At 49.6% G+C, this 13,728-nt stretch overlaps 1 protein-coding gene across 1 annotated transcript; it reads left to right on the top strand.

Moving 5' to 3' along the window:
* The first annotated feature begins 3,134 nt into the window (after window positions 1-3,134).
* LOC115523944 (tubulin polyglutamylase complex subunit 2-like) lies at window positions 3,135-4,560 on the top strand. Its single transcript, XM_032594645.1, is given in 2 exon segments — window positions 3,135-3,461; window positions 3,463-4,560. Coding segments are annotated over 2 exon segments (837 nt in total). The 5' UTR covers window positions 3,135-3,147; the 3' UTR covers window positions 3,986-4,560.
* The last annotated feature ends 9,168 nt before the right edge of the window (window positions 4,561-13,728 follow it).

The raw sequence follows: 13,728 nt of genomic DNA, 5'->3' as shown, positions 1-13,728 counted from the left end.
ATTCTTATTCAACATGTCTCTGAAGGCAAGGGAAATAAAAGCAAAAATGAACTATTGGGACCTCATCAAGATAAAAAGCTTCTGCACCGCCAAGGAAACAATCAGCAGAACTAAAAGGCAACCGACGGAATGGGAAAAGATACTCACAAACGACATCTCAGATAAAGGGTTAGTATCCAAAATCTATAAAGAACTTTCCAAAGTCAACACCTGAAAAGCAAATAATCCAGTGAAGAAATGGGCAGAAGACATGGATAGAAACTTCCAGAGACATCCAGATGGCCAACAGACACATGAAAAGATGCTCAACATGGCTCATCATCAGGGAAATACAAATCCAAACCACAATGAGATACCACCTCACACCGGTCAGAATGGCTAAAATTAACGACTCAGATGACAGCAGATGCTGGAGGATGTGAAGAAACGGGAACCCTCTTGCACTGTTGGTGGGAATGCAAACTGGTGCAGCCGCTCTGGAAAACAGTGTGGAGGTTCTTCAAAAAGTTAAAAATAGAATTACTCTACGACCTAGCAATAGCACTGCTAGGAATTTACCCAAGAGATACAGGAGTGCTGAGGCATAGGGGCACATGTCCCCTATGTTTATAGCAGCACTTTCAACAACAGCCAAATGATGGAAAGAGCCTAAATGTCCATCAACCGACGAATGGATAAAGAAGATATGGCTTATATATACAATGGAATACTACTTGGCAATGAGAAAGAACGGAATCCTGCCATTTGCAACAACCTGGATGGAACTGGAGGGTACTATGCTAAGGGAAATAAATCAGTCAGAGAAAGACAGAGATCGTATGTTTTCACTCATATGTGGAATTTGAGAAACTTGACAGAAGACCATGGGGGAAGGGAAGAGGAAAAATGCAGTTTCAAACAGAGAGGGAGGCAAACCGTAAGAGATTCTTAAGTACAGAGAACAAACTGAGGGTTGATTGGGGGGTGGGGGTGGAGAGGGGAAAGTGGGTGATGGGCATTGAGGAGGGCACCTGTGCGATGAGCACTGGGTGTTGTATGGAAGCGATGAACCACGGGAATCTACTCCTCAAGCCAAGAGCACACTGTATCCACTGTATGTTAGCCAAGTTGACAATAAGCAATTAAAACAATTAAAAACTAAAGATATTATTTTAGCTTAAAAAAAATAAAATAAGATAACATAACATAACATAACATAACATAACATAAAATAGAGAGAAAATGAAATTGTCAGTTGGTACTAACACATCGATGGGCTATTAATTAGTATTAACAAATGAAAACGTTCTCAGCCTGCATTAGTTAGCCAGTCTGCGCTCAGAAAGTCCAAACCCAGGTTTCATGATCGGGATGCCCCTTGCCCTGTTGACTTCTCAAACAATTGCTTGTAGAAGAGTTGCCGCTCTGCCCTGTCCAAAGATTTTGGCCCAGTTTAAACAGACAGGAAAGGCGGTCTCTCCGTAATGGTCCCTCTGGCTCTGTTCTAAAATGGTTCCGGTCACGTCCATTTTTCACACCTTCCACCATCTCCAGTAACCAAGACGCCCATTCACAAGAAAAATCACACGAGCCTTAAGCACAGCTTTGCAAACGTCTTGGAATTATCACCGTCCCTGTCACCCTCAGTCATCAGGCCTCATCAAGGGAACTAGTAGGATCCTTGCACTTAAAATTTCTAAACTCACCGAAGCTGCTGGATGCCTCTGGCCTAAGGTACTGCCTTTGTGCTTGCTGACTGTTTCAGGCACGTTTACTTGTGATAGGAATCAATACCCGCAAGAGACCACTTCACTTGCGAAAGTCCAAACGTCTGTCTAAAACCCCCCTCAGGTTTGATAATTTGCTAGAAGAATTCACTGAACGTTGTCATGGTTATGGTTTATTACAGGGAAAGGACACAGGGAAAGTCAGCCTAGAGAAGGGATGCACGGGGCAGAGGCCACGCATGAAGCTTCTGGTTGTCCTCTCCTGTGGAGCCACAGGCAATGGCCTTCTCTCCTACCAGCCACAGACCGTGACAATAGGCATAGGCTAATGCCAACCAGGGAAGTCACCCTAGTCTTTGGTGTCCAGAGTACTTATTGGAGCTTGGTCCCACACCACACAGGTTGCTGGCCTTCCGTCCCCAGCCCTTTCCAGATGTCAGCTAATACTGTAGACTCCAGTTCCTCTGGAGGTCGGAGCTGACAGCATGGCCCAAAGCCACCACCATAAGTCATATTGTCAGATTGTCCCTTGTCCAAAGCTCCCAGGCAAACAAAGACATTTCTACAGGCAGGACATCCTGGGGGACTGGAGATCCCTCCTAGGAGCTGAGGCAAAGGCCAGACCTCTCTTTGGGTGAGGTTACTCCTTCACTACGCACCTTACAGAGACCAGTGAGTGACTTTTCAGTGTGACCTTCCCTGTGACAACGTCTGCCCCAACACCCACACCATCAGGCGTAAACTCTATTTTATCTGTTCTGTTCATCTGCTGATTTTATCTGGTTGCTTATGGTTTCTACTCTCCATTAGGAATGTGAGCCTAATTCTCTCTGCTTTATTCACCCCTGTGTCATCTGCACCATCCAACACCAGAAGCACCAGAATAGTGGCTCGCCCACAGTGAGCCGTGCAATGAGCGTGAAATACACACTGGATTTTCAAGTCTTCGTATTACAAAGAATGTAACATTCCTCACTGATAATTTGTCATATTGGTTATATGTTGAAATGGTATTTGGGACATATCGGGTTGTATAAAATGTATCATTGCGGGGCGCCTGGGTGACTCAGTTGGTTAAGCGTCCGACTTCGGCTCAGGTCATGATCTCACCGTCCGTGGGTTCAGGCCCCGCATCGGGCTCTGGGCTGATGGCTCAGAGCCTGGAGCCTGCTTCCGATTCTGTGCCTCCCTCTCTCTCTGCCCCTCCCCTGCTCATGCTCTGTCTCTCTCGGTCTCAAAAATAAATAAACGTTGGCCCCCGCTTGCGCGACCGGCCCCGGCGGGGCGGAAGGGCCCGGGCGGAGGAGTCGCTCTGTCCAGGCGGCGTGCCGTGCCTCCGAGCTTCTGGCGCGGCGTCCAGCCGTCCTGCCCACCCCGCTCGCCCGCTGCGTCCCCGTCCCCGCTGCTGCCCCCGCAGCGCGCGGAGCCAGGGACGCGAGTCATGGAGGAGACGCCGCCCCCAGGCTGCAGCAAGCCGCACCTGGAGAAGCTGACCCTGGGCATCACCCGCATTCTAGAATCTTCCCCAGGTGTGACAGACGTGACTATCATAGAAAAGCCTCCTGCTGAACGTCATATGATTTCCGCATGGGAACAAAAAAATAACTGCACGCTACCTGAGGATGTGAAGAATTTTCACCTGACGACCAACGGCTTCCACATGACGTGGAGCGTAAAGCTGGATGAGCACACCATTCCGCTGGGCAGTATGGTTATTAACAGCATCTCAGAACTGACTCAACTCAGCCAGTCTTCAGGATGACGCACTTGGAGCCAGCGAGAACCAGCCAGAGAAGCCTCACTTTGATTCTCGAAGTGTGATGTTTGAGCTGGATCCTTGCGACGGGAATGGGAAAGTCTGCCCTGTCTACAAAAGAGGGAAGCCAGCATTGGCGCAAGACGCCGAGATTTGGTTCCTGGACAGAGCGTTATACTGGCATTTTCCCACAGATACCTTTACCGCTTACTATCGCCTGCTCATCACACACCTGGGCCTGCCACAGTGGCAGTACGCCTTCACCAGCTACGGCATTAGCCCGCAGGCCAAGCAATGGTTCAACACGTATAAACCCATCACCTACAACACAAACCTACTCGCAGAAGAGACCAACTCCTTCGTGAACAAGCTGGATCCCAGCAGAGTGTTCAAGAGCAAGGACAAGACCTTAAGCCCCAAAGAGAAAGGGCCTGTCCAGCCTGCAGGTGGCCAGAAAGGGCCCTCAGGTCCTCCTTCCACCTCTAAATCCTCTTTCAGTCCTGGAAACCCTGTCCGCAAATGAGCACCTCCACATCCCTGCCAGCCCCACAGCGATGATTTCCATGCACAGATGGCCCAAGCCTCCGATTCTGTGTGTGGCACCACAGGCCTCTTTGCCGTCTAAGTGAGCCAAATCCTAGTCCTTTTACTCCTGTTGGCGTTAGCCAGGAGTTCAAGGGCATTCTCAGGTCTCCCCCAGAGTCCTTTCCTCACCCCCAGCCTCCAAAAGCTGTGGAGAGCTTCAGAACTTACTAAGTAGCTAAATAATCTGTTCAGGGCTTTCCCCTCTCCCCACCCCCACTCCTCTGCATCCCTCAGCCGTGATTAGAGAAGGCCCCTGAGGAAATCGCTGGTTTTGACCCATGAGACATTAGAACTGTATTCTTCAGTTAGTAACCGCTAGCCACATGTGGCTGTTTATATGAAAAATTCAGTTCCTCAATTGCATTAGCCATGTTGTGAGTATTCATATGACTAGTAGATTCTGTATTAGACAACACAGAGATAATGGAACATTTCCATCATCACAGAAAGTTCTGTTGGGCAGCACTGCGTTAGAATATTTTCATGCTGCCCTTTCTTGATTCATTTTTGTTAGAAAATGTGGATACCTTAATTTGATGGGTCATAATGGTCCATGAAAATTCTTGAGGATACAATCGTACATGTTCTTTTTATTTTTCATAAGTAATTCTCTGCTCCCTTTTCAGATTGCTATAATTTTTTTTTAAGAGGAAGTGATCTGCTGTACTTGAACCGTTTAAAAACAAAAACTCCCAAGTATTGTCTACAGGACTCTTCATAAAGAATTTTGGTAAAACCACCGTTGACAAGAGCTTTCCACCTGCTCTGCCTTCTAACTGCTTCCAACAATTCATGGAGTGGCAGAAAGGGACAAAGAGGGACCAAGCTGTCGAGGATGAGAGCTGAAGTCTTAGTCTTTTAGAAATATTTTTCTTCCAGGGGCGCCTGGGTGGCTCAGTCGGTTGAGCGGCCGACCGGCTCAGGTCATGATCTCGCGGTCCGTGAGTTCGAGCCCCGCGTCGGGCTCTGTGCTGACAGCTCAGAGCCTGGAGCCTGTTTCAGATTCTGTGTCTCCCTCTCTCTGACCCTCCCCTGTTCATGCTCTGTCTCTCCCTGTCTCAAAAATAAATAAAAAATGTTAAAAAAATTAAAAAAAAAAAAAGAAATATTTTTCTTCCAAAACCGATCAAACCAAAGGGAGAACCAATAGCACCAGATAAGTGATTCCAGCCTGTGGCTGCTACTCCAAAACAAGTCAGGGTCAGAAGGGGATTGAGAAGTCCTGTCATCCTCTCCTGTGGCAAGCACCCTTCCTCTAGTGCTTGTTGAGTCCCCTGAGATACTTTGAAGTCAGGCCTGGCCCCATTCTGCTTTCCACAGGTGAGGCAGCAGAAGACCCAAGAGGGCAGCAGAGCCCTTCACATCAGCAGGAGCCCTCTTAGGATATAGCAGAGGATGGGGGTTCTGGTGAGGAAAGGAGAGCATGAAGACTCGGGCAGCTAGCTGATGTGTAGGACCCAGCACAGAAGATGTCCAGAAATTAGGAAAATAGTACCATTAAAGGCACTGAAATGTTCTCCCTTTCTTCCATGGTCTCTCACATCTTGTTATGGTGGATTTTTATTTTCTACTTAATACTGTTCTAAGTAACGAAAAATTTAAATTCTAAATTATTAGCATTAACTTTATTCATCTTTGTATTATGCAACTCCAGTTTTAAACTACAACTAGAAGGGCAGTGAACTCGTGTAGAATCATCAAAATTAGATAATTTGCATTTCATAGTTTATGTGCACATATTGTACGTATATGTATTTTGTCCTTACTAGAACACTGGAAACACTGCCAAAACAAAACAAAACAAAAAAACCTATCTCAATCATTCACTTCTTCGTATGTACACATTCTTATTCTTTCAGCTTACTAATGAGTAAGGAAGGACTGAAAGAACTATGGGCTGCCTTTTGTTTTCGTTTTTTCTTGTCATCATACTCAGCATAAGTGGATGGCTAATGAAGTGAGTAAATGGCTAATGACATGAGTACAATAAAAACTTTAAAATAAATAAATAAATAAATAAATAAACGTTTAAAAAAATTTTTTTAAATGTATCATTGAAATTTATTTTGCCTGTTCCTTTTTTATAAACTCATTTAATGTGGCTACTAGAAAATTTAACATTACATATGTGGCTCAAATTTGAGGCTTGCAATGTATGTCAGCACTGAACTCGAAGAAGAGATGTGAGCAAACTTTTTCTGTAAACGATCAAATAGTATTTTAGGCTTCGTGGGCCAGATGGTCTCTGTTCACCCCTGCTGTTGTAGCATGAAAGCAGCCATAGACAATACTGAAACAAATAGGTATGGCTGCGTTCCAATAAAACTTTATTTATAAAAACAAACTGTCACAATCTGGCCTAAGGGCACAGTTTGTGAACCCCTGACCTAGAGCACTGTTTAGTCCAGAGTAAATGTTCAGTAAATATTGAGCAAATGAATAGAAAGGAGGCTCATATGACAGAGCCTCGTGAGCCAAAGGGAGCCTGGTAAGCTCATGAGGAAGGTAATTAGTGGCCAGAGAATGTAGGGCCTACTGCACATGAATTTCATTGTATGTCACTGGAGGGTTTTAAGCAGGATAGTGATAAAATCTGATAGCTGGCCATAAAAGGTCACTGAGGGGCACCTGGGGGCTCAGTCAGTTAAGTGTCCGACTTCGGCTCAGGTCATTGTCTCACGGATCTCAGGTTCGAGCCCCACATCAGGCTCTGTGCTAACTTTGTGTAGCCTTCTCAGGATACTCTCTTTCCCTCTCTCTCTGCCCCTCCCTCACTTGCACACATGCTATCTCTCTCCCTCTCTCTCTCTCTCTCTCTCAAAATCAATAAATACACTTAAAATAATAACAGTAAAAGGTCACTGGGATAGACGGCATCCGGACCTGCCCCCTTCACCCCTGCCAGAACTCATTCACCCAGCTGCTGAGAAGGTTGACCTGAGCTGGGCTCTCTCTTTCCAAGGATTGCCTGGGGCTGGGAAAAACTACCTTGCCCAAGGCTGCACCCCCCTTCCTGGAGCCAACGTACATGCAACACCACCGATGAAAGAACGTGAAAAGCTGGGCCCCTGCGCAGACAACACGGAAGGGCTACCCCAGCTTCAAACCTCTGCAGGATTGACAGCTGTGAGCCTTGTGCATTGCAATTCCACGGTCTCCCCCCCCCCCCACCCCCCCAAGGAGTCTTTCTCTTCCCATCCTTTCCCCACACCTCTTGGGCTCGGGGAGCTCTCCAGAAGGCTTCCGGTATGCAAATCTGCATCTCAGAGTCTGAGTCCCCGGGGGGTGGGGGTGGGGGGAACCTGACCTGCTGGGGGCAGCCTGAGAAAGCAAACCTGAAATGGGACTTTGGCGCTGATTACCTTGCTGGTTGTAGGTACAGATGGCCCCTGAGGAGCTGTGGCAGTGCAATTGTCTGAACGGTCCCGGGGGCTGAGCTGGTGGATGGTGGATGGAGGGAGGGGATCTCCTGATGGGTGTGGAGTGTCAGGCCTTTAGAGGTTCGGAGTAGTAACTGTAGCAACTGTAATGCGATGGAAATTGATCCTGGCGGGAGCCTCTAAAGCATACCAAGGGTGAAAGCCAGAAGGTCTCCTTGGCAGACCTTGGACTCTCATCTCCCGCATCCAGAGGGCAGAAAAGGCTCTGGAATAGTTTCCTATTGCTGGCTTAGAACAACACAAATTTACTCTTCTCCAGTTCTGAAGCTCAGAAGTCTGAAGAGAGTCTTTGGGGCTAGAATCAAGGTACCGTTGGGGCTGGTTCCTTCCACAGGCTCCGGAGGGGAGAATCCATTCCCTTGCCTTGTCTGCTTCTCAAGGTCACTGCGTGTTCTTTGGCTTATGGCCCCACCCTTCCTGTCTTCAGAGCCCATCAGTCCGGCTTCTGCTTCTGTGCCCACACCTCCTTTTTCTGACTTGCAGCCTCTTGCCTTTCTTGTGATTAGATTGGGCCCATTGAAGTAATCCAGGATAGGGACGCCTGGGTGGCTCAGTCGGTTAAGCGTCTGACTTGGGTTCAGGTAATGGTCTTGCGGTTCATGAGTTCAAGTCCTGCATCGGACTCTCTGCTGTGAGCACGGAGCCCGCTCAGGATCCTTTGTCTCCCTCTCTCTCTTCTTCTCCCCTGCTTGCATATACTCTCTCTCTCTCAAAAGTAAGCTTTTAAATAAATAAATAATCCAGGATAATCTCCCCATTTCAGAATCCTTAATATACTCACATCTACAATGTTCCCCTTGCCACATAAGGTAAGACATTCACAGGTTCCAGAGATTAGGAGGTGGACCATTTTTCAGCCCACCACAAGGTTGGACGAGGGGGTACAAGCAAAGAAAGGGTCAAGAATGATCTCAAGGTTTTGGAGTCTGAGCAACTGGAAGGATGAGTGGCTATAACCAGAGATGGAGAAGACAAGGAGCTGAGAGATTCAGCCAGACCTTCTCTGGAAGTGGAATCTTGCCACTTCTCCCGAAGGCTTCCTTGCGTTCAAAGATAATTTTGCGGGGGAGGGCGCCTGGGTGGCTCAGTCGGTTAAGTGTCCAACTTCAGTTCGGGTCATGGTCTCACAGTTTGTGAGTTCGAGCCCCACATCGGGCTTTGTCCGAGCCCACTTTAGATCCTCTGTCCCCGGCCCCCACTCATGCTCGTGCTCTCTCAAAAATAAATAAGCATTTTTATAAAAAGATAATTTTCAGGACACGGTAAGGTCTCATGACTCATGCAGCTGTAACAAATGAACACGTGTTGAAGGATGTATTTTATTCGTATCAACTGACGGAATCAAGCAGACGGTATGACTGATTCAAAGGAAAACTCCAAACGGCACAAATTTACCCGGAGTGAAGGAACTCCGACATGAATTACAAAAGGAACGAAAGGCGGGGAGGAAGTCGATTAAGATCACTACCGGCCAGGGCAGCAGTTATGTATCAGTAACTCACCTGTTAGGAAGGGTTTCAAGGTCACTCCAACACAATGAACAGGGCTAGAATCTAGTGGCCCAGAAAGGCGTGTTGTTGGTGGTGCATAATTGTCTGTGAGATACATTCCCCCCTCCACATCTGATCCCTCTCTCAGAACTCAACAGGCAATTCCCAGGGAGGGCCGGTTAAGTTTCCGGCAGGAGGGGAATGGGGAGGTAGGCTCGAGGTCAGCGGGCAAAGATCTAACAAAGAACGGCGCAAAGAAAACACAACAGTGACACATTGTAACACAAACCTTTTGTGCTGTATTTCTCACGAAGTTCTTAACCGGCTGCTCTTTGTTTACAGAGAAACTTCAGGGACTGACTATCTGGGTCCCCGCCCCAAATTCCTATGCGAAAGCCCCACCCTCCCAGCCCGATGGTGTTTGGAGAGTAATTAGGGTTGGATGAGGTCATGAGAGTGGGGCCCCCGTTGACAGGATTAGTGCCCTTTTAAGAAGAGGAAGAGAGATTAGGACTCTCCTTACACCCCCCCCCCCCTCCACTGCCATGTGGGGACCCAGCAAGCTAGTAGGAGGTCCTCACCAAAGAATCAAATCTGCAGGTACCTTGATTTTGGACGTCTCAGCCTCCAGAACTGTGAGGAAAAAAAAAAAAAAAGTCCTGTTCTCTAAGCTATCCATCCAGCCCATGGCATTTTGTCATGCCTGACTAATATAGAAGCTATTGCTTTTTTTTTTTTTTTTTTTTTGGTCCAGTCACTTTGTAATCAGCCACCTGGTGACATTCTACATTCCACACAAGTGCAATTAGACCAGACTGAACAAAAACAAACTTCATGCATCCACTCTCCTGGCCGTGATCGCTTTGGAACCAAGAGCGCATTCCTTTTACGCAGCTGCTCCCGGGCAGCCCGAGAGCCCTTCCTTGGCTGTGGCTAAAGTGGAGGGAGGTACCATGGTTTCTATAAATAAGTACTAAATTTACCAGAATAATCTCTCATATGCTCTCTTTTCCTTCGTCTCTTCTTCTAAGCCAGTTACCACGCATGAGCGGGAGAGAATGAGTGAACTCTGCTGTGCAGGAACTTCGGCAGAGCAGAAGATACAACCCAGCACCGGACAGAAAATCTTAGACGCCCATCCCTACATTTGCTGTCAAGAGTAGAGTGTATCGGGACAAAAACAATTTTCTTCTGCTGGCCGAGGGTCAGTGCTGGGGCCTGTGCATTAACTAACAACAAGCAGATTAAGAGGAGAGAAGACATGGGGGCGTCTGGATGGCTCAGAAGGTTCAACGTCTGACTTTGGCTCAGGTCATGGTCTCGCGGTTCGTGAGTTCGAGCCCCGCATCGGGCTCTGTGCTGACAGCTCAGAGCCTGGAGCCTGCTTCGGATTCCGTGTCTCCCCCTCTCTCTGCCCCTCCCCCATATGTACTCTGTCTCTCTGTCTCTCCAAAATAAATAAATGTTAAAAAAAAAGTTTTTTAAATCATCTTGATGCCATGGAGGTGCATTTTGAATGCCTCCAGATGCAAAACCGTTCATGTAACAAGACTTTTTCAAAGGGCATTTCCTAGCTCAGAGATTTTAGTCAGAGCTCCATAGGTAAGAAAAACGCCGCCAAGAGCCCCCTCCCTCTCCCACCCCCAGTCTGGAATGAAGTCCGAGACTTACAGAAAGTTGGCGACCAAATTGGCTTTTCACCTTTAGCCCAACACGTGCCACCAGGCAGAAGCTTGGGACTGGAAGTTACACTGGAAAGAGGGTTTCTTGAAGCAAGACTTGTCCCTCCTCCTACCCTGGGTCCGATAGGGGGCCCTCAAAGAGGGCGGCCAGGAGAGCCCGGTCCCTGGGCTGCGTGCAAGCCCACTCAGGAGGACGTGCGTACAGACACGAAGAAGGGGTAAGCACTTGTCTTGAGGTCACGTCGCCCTGGTGAGGGAATGACCCACCCATGGGTGGTGTCTCCAGTGCACCCACAGGGCAGTCCGCAAGAGGAAGGGCCAGCATTTGGGCATCCGCCAACGCTTTTCTTTTTTTTTTTTTTTTTCAACATTTATTTATTTTTGGGACAGAGAGAGAGAGGCAGAGCATGAACGGGGGAGGGGCAGAGAGAGGGAGACACAGAATCGGAAACAGGCTCCAGGCTCCGAGCCATCAGCCCAGAGCCTGACGCGGGGCTCGAACTCACAGACCGCGAGATCGTGACCTGGCTGAAGTCGGACGCTTAACCGACTGCGCCACCCAGGCGCCCCCGCCAACGCTTTTCTTCTCCCTCCGTCTCCTTCCCGCACCGTGAGCCTGGAGTGACAGTGGTTGGGTAAAGGGTAAAGAGGCTGAGTCCGGAGAAGAAAGAGAAATAACTCACTACCGATCCCTCCCTGACTTCCCCACCTGAGTTTCTAAGCGGAATCGGGACAGCCTTCCACAGTGCCGCCTTGCTCACCTCCCTGCCGCCCCCCACATCTGCCCAGTTTGCCCTTGGTGTTCTGACCCCTCCAGAGGCCAATTTCAAGGAAAAAGGGCAGGAGAGAGATTGCTGTTCTGGTACTTTCCTAAAGCATTGATTCCTGAGCTTGGCAGATGTTCAAGGCCGGCTCTTTCTATCACGGGGTGTTTTGAAGGTTCTTTGGGGACTCCCCGAAACTCCATACCTCCTGCAGTTACTGACACGTGGATGTACTTCTCAGCTTGCTCTGGATAATTCCCCTTTAGCCACTGGACCTAGAAGTTTACCCCACAAATATTCTCTCTTTGGGGTTCCCACTGGGCTCCTGGCAGCCCCCTTGGGTCTTTCATTCGAAGAGGTCTTTTTTTTTTTTTTCCATCTCAAGGTACCCGGGACCCCGCTATTCTCAATCATCCCAGCCTCTTTTCTAGGTCCATCCGCCTGAGACCAGACTTTTCTGCCGGGGCCCACATGGCGAGGCCTGGGGAGTGGCCGTGGAGAGGGGAGTTTATGGAGGCCATGTGGGCCTGCAGTCTGGGGTGTCCTCACACAGCCACAGTCCCCTCGCGGTGCAGGACAGAACAGGGACAGGAGGTGAAGAAAGGTGAGGCCAGGGTCCGTTTATATTGCTCCTGAGGCAAATGTTAAGGGAGGCGAGGGAGTGGAGGAGGCTGAGGTGTGCTCAGCAGCTCAGCAGGCAGAACCAGCAGGCCCTACCAGCCTGAGTGGGAGAGAGCTTTGTGCGTCCTGAGGGCAGGCAAGGGAAGGAGGGAGAGAGCGCTGTGGGGCGGGGCTGGGGACGCCGGTGGGGCTGCTTCACTCAGAGCCTTGGGAGGCCTGGCCGGCTTCCGTCTCATCCCAGGCGAAGAGGGAAGCCTTGCGGTGGTCTGAGCACGGGGGGCAGACCCCTCTCTTGCCGCCCTGTGACTGGGGGTGAGGGCACCAGAAGTAGGCACTCGAGGGAGAGTCAAGGGACTTTTGGTACCTTCTGTTCAAGGAGGAAGGGATATATGTCACACTCTAGAAAGGTTGCCCTGTAACTTGGAGAAGATAAAGCTTTGAAGTTTTTTGAGGGTTGAGATAAGGCTTTGAAGTCAGAGGGTGAATTGATAGTTATGATGATAAATCACTTGTGTGTTTTATCTGCCTCATGTAGGCTCCATGAGGGGAGAGAGAGATAAAATCTCCAGTGCTTGGCCAAGAGCTCAGCACCTAGCAGCAGGGCAAAGCATTCTTGCAGAATAAATCAATGAGATGATAAAATGCAGTCTTCCGAGAGAGACGATGTGTCACTTGGTGAGGTGCTGCCACCTTCTGGGCACTGGAGGCATTGCCGGCCATTTCCAAAGCTCCGGTTGTCCACCTGCCTTTGCAACTCTGCGCCTCTCTTGCCAGAGGTGTTTTCCTGACCCCGATTTAACGACAACCCTGACTCCTATATTGGCTCCTACTTGACCAGCGAGAATTGTGAGGACCAGAGGACTTATGGACCAGAAGCATTTCTCCGGGTGCTTCCACGTGGCTTGGCTCGCGGCGGCTTCCGGCCAACGTCCTCAAGGGCATCCTTGGCGAATCCGGCAGCCCCTTCCGGCTCCTTTCCTTACTCCTGGGAGCACCGAACACCGTTGCTCTCTTCCTTCCTTGAAATGCGTTTCTCCCTCAGCGTCTTCCAAGACCAACTCCTCTCCTGGTTTCTGCCCTGCCTCCCTGGCTGCTGCCTCACTCTGCAGCGTCTCCCAGGTCTGTCCCCGAACCTGCTGCTCCTCGCAGAGCCCTGGGGGAGCACTCCTGCATCCCCTCTGCACACAAATGGCTGCCAGGTCTCCTGTCATCAGCCCAGAGGTCCGGATCCCACTACCTGGCCCCTGAAGACCGGCTCTGCCCTCATCTTGTCCGAAGTCAGCCGGTCCCCTCCGTCTCCCTTTCACCCTGGCCTCCCCCCTGACTCCCATCGCCTCCCCGCTGCCCCAGACGGGACAGCTGTTGACCGCCCCTGAGGACCCTTCTTCTCACGGCCAAGCACACCGAACGGTTGTCGCTTTGCCTAGACAGCACACCTTTTAGCACACTCAGGCACCTTTAAGTTCTTTCACGTTTCGTCTGTTTTACTTCCTGAGCACCACGCTGACGCAGCCCCTTTGTCCCCTCTTCTCTGCCACCAGCAAAATCTCCGTCACTTGGAACTTGGGCTGCTGGCACCAGCTCTCATCACCCGCCTGCTGTGATCCAAATTGTCCCTGAAATAGACCCTTCGCAATGGGGCCCAACCTCCTTGGCTGACACTCACCCCTCGGCCCCCGCCCAC

Source organism: Lynx canadensis, chromosome C2 (assembly GCF_007474595.2).
Source record: "Lynx canadensis isolate LIC74 chromosome C2, mLynCan4.pri.v2, whole genome shotgun sequence".
Taxonomy (NCBI): Eukaryota; Metazoa; Chordata; class Mammalia; order Carnivora; family Felidae; genus Lynx; species Lynx canadensis.
The sequence above is the reverse complement of the archived record's forward strand: the minus strand, read 5'-3'. Positions and strand labels throughout refer to the sequence as shown.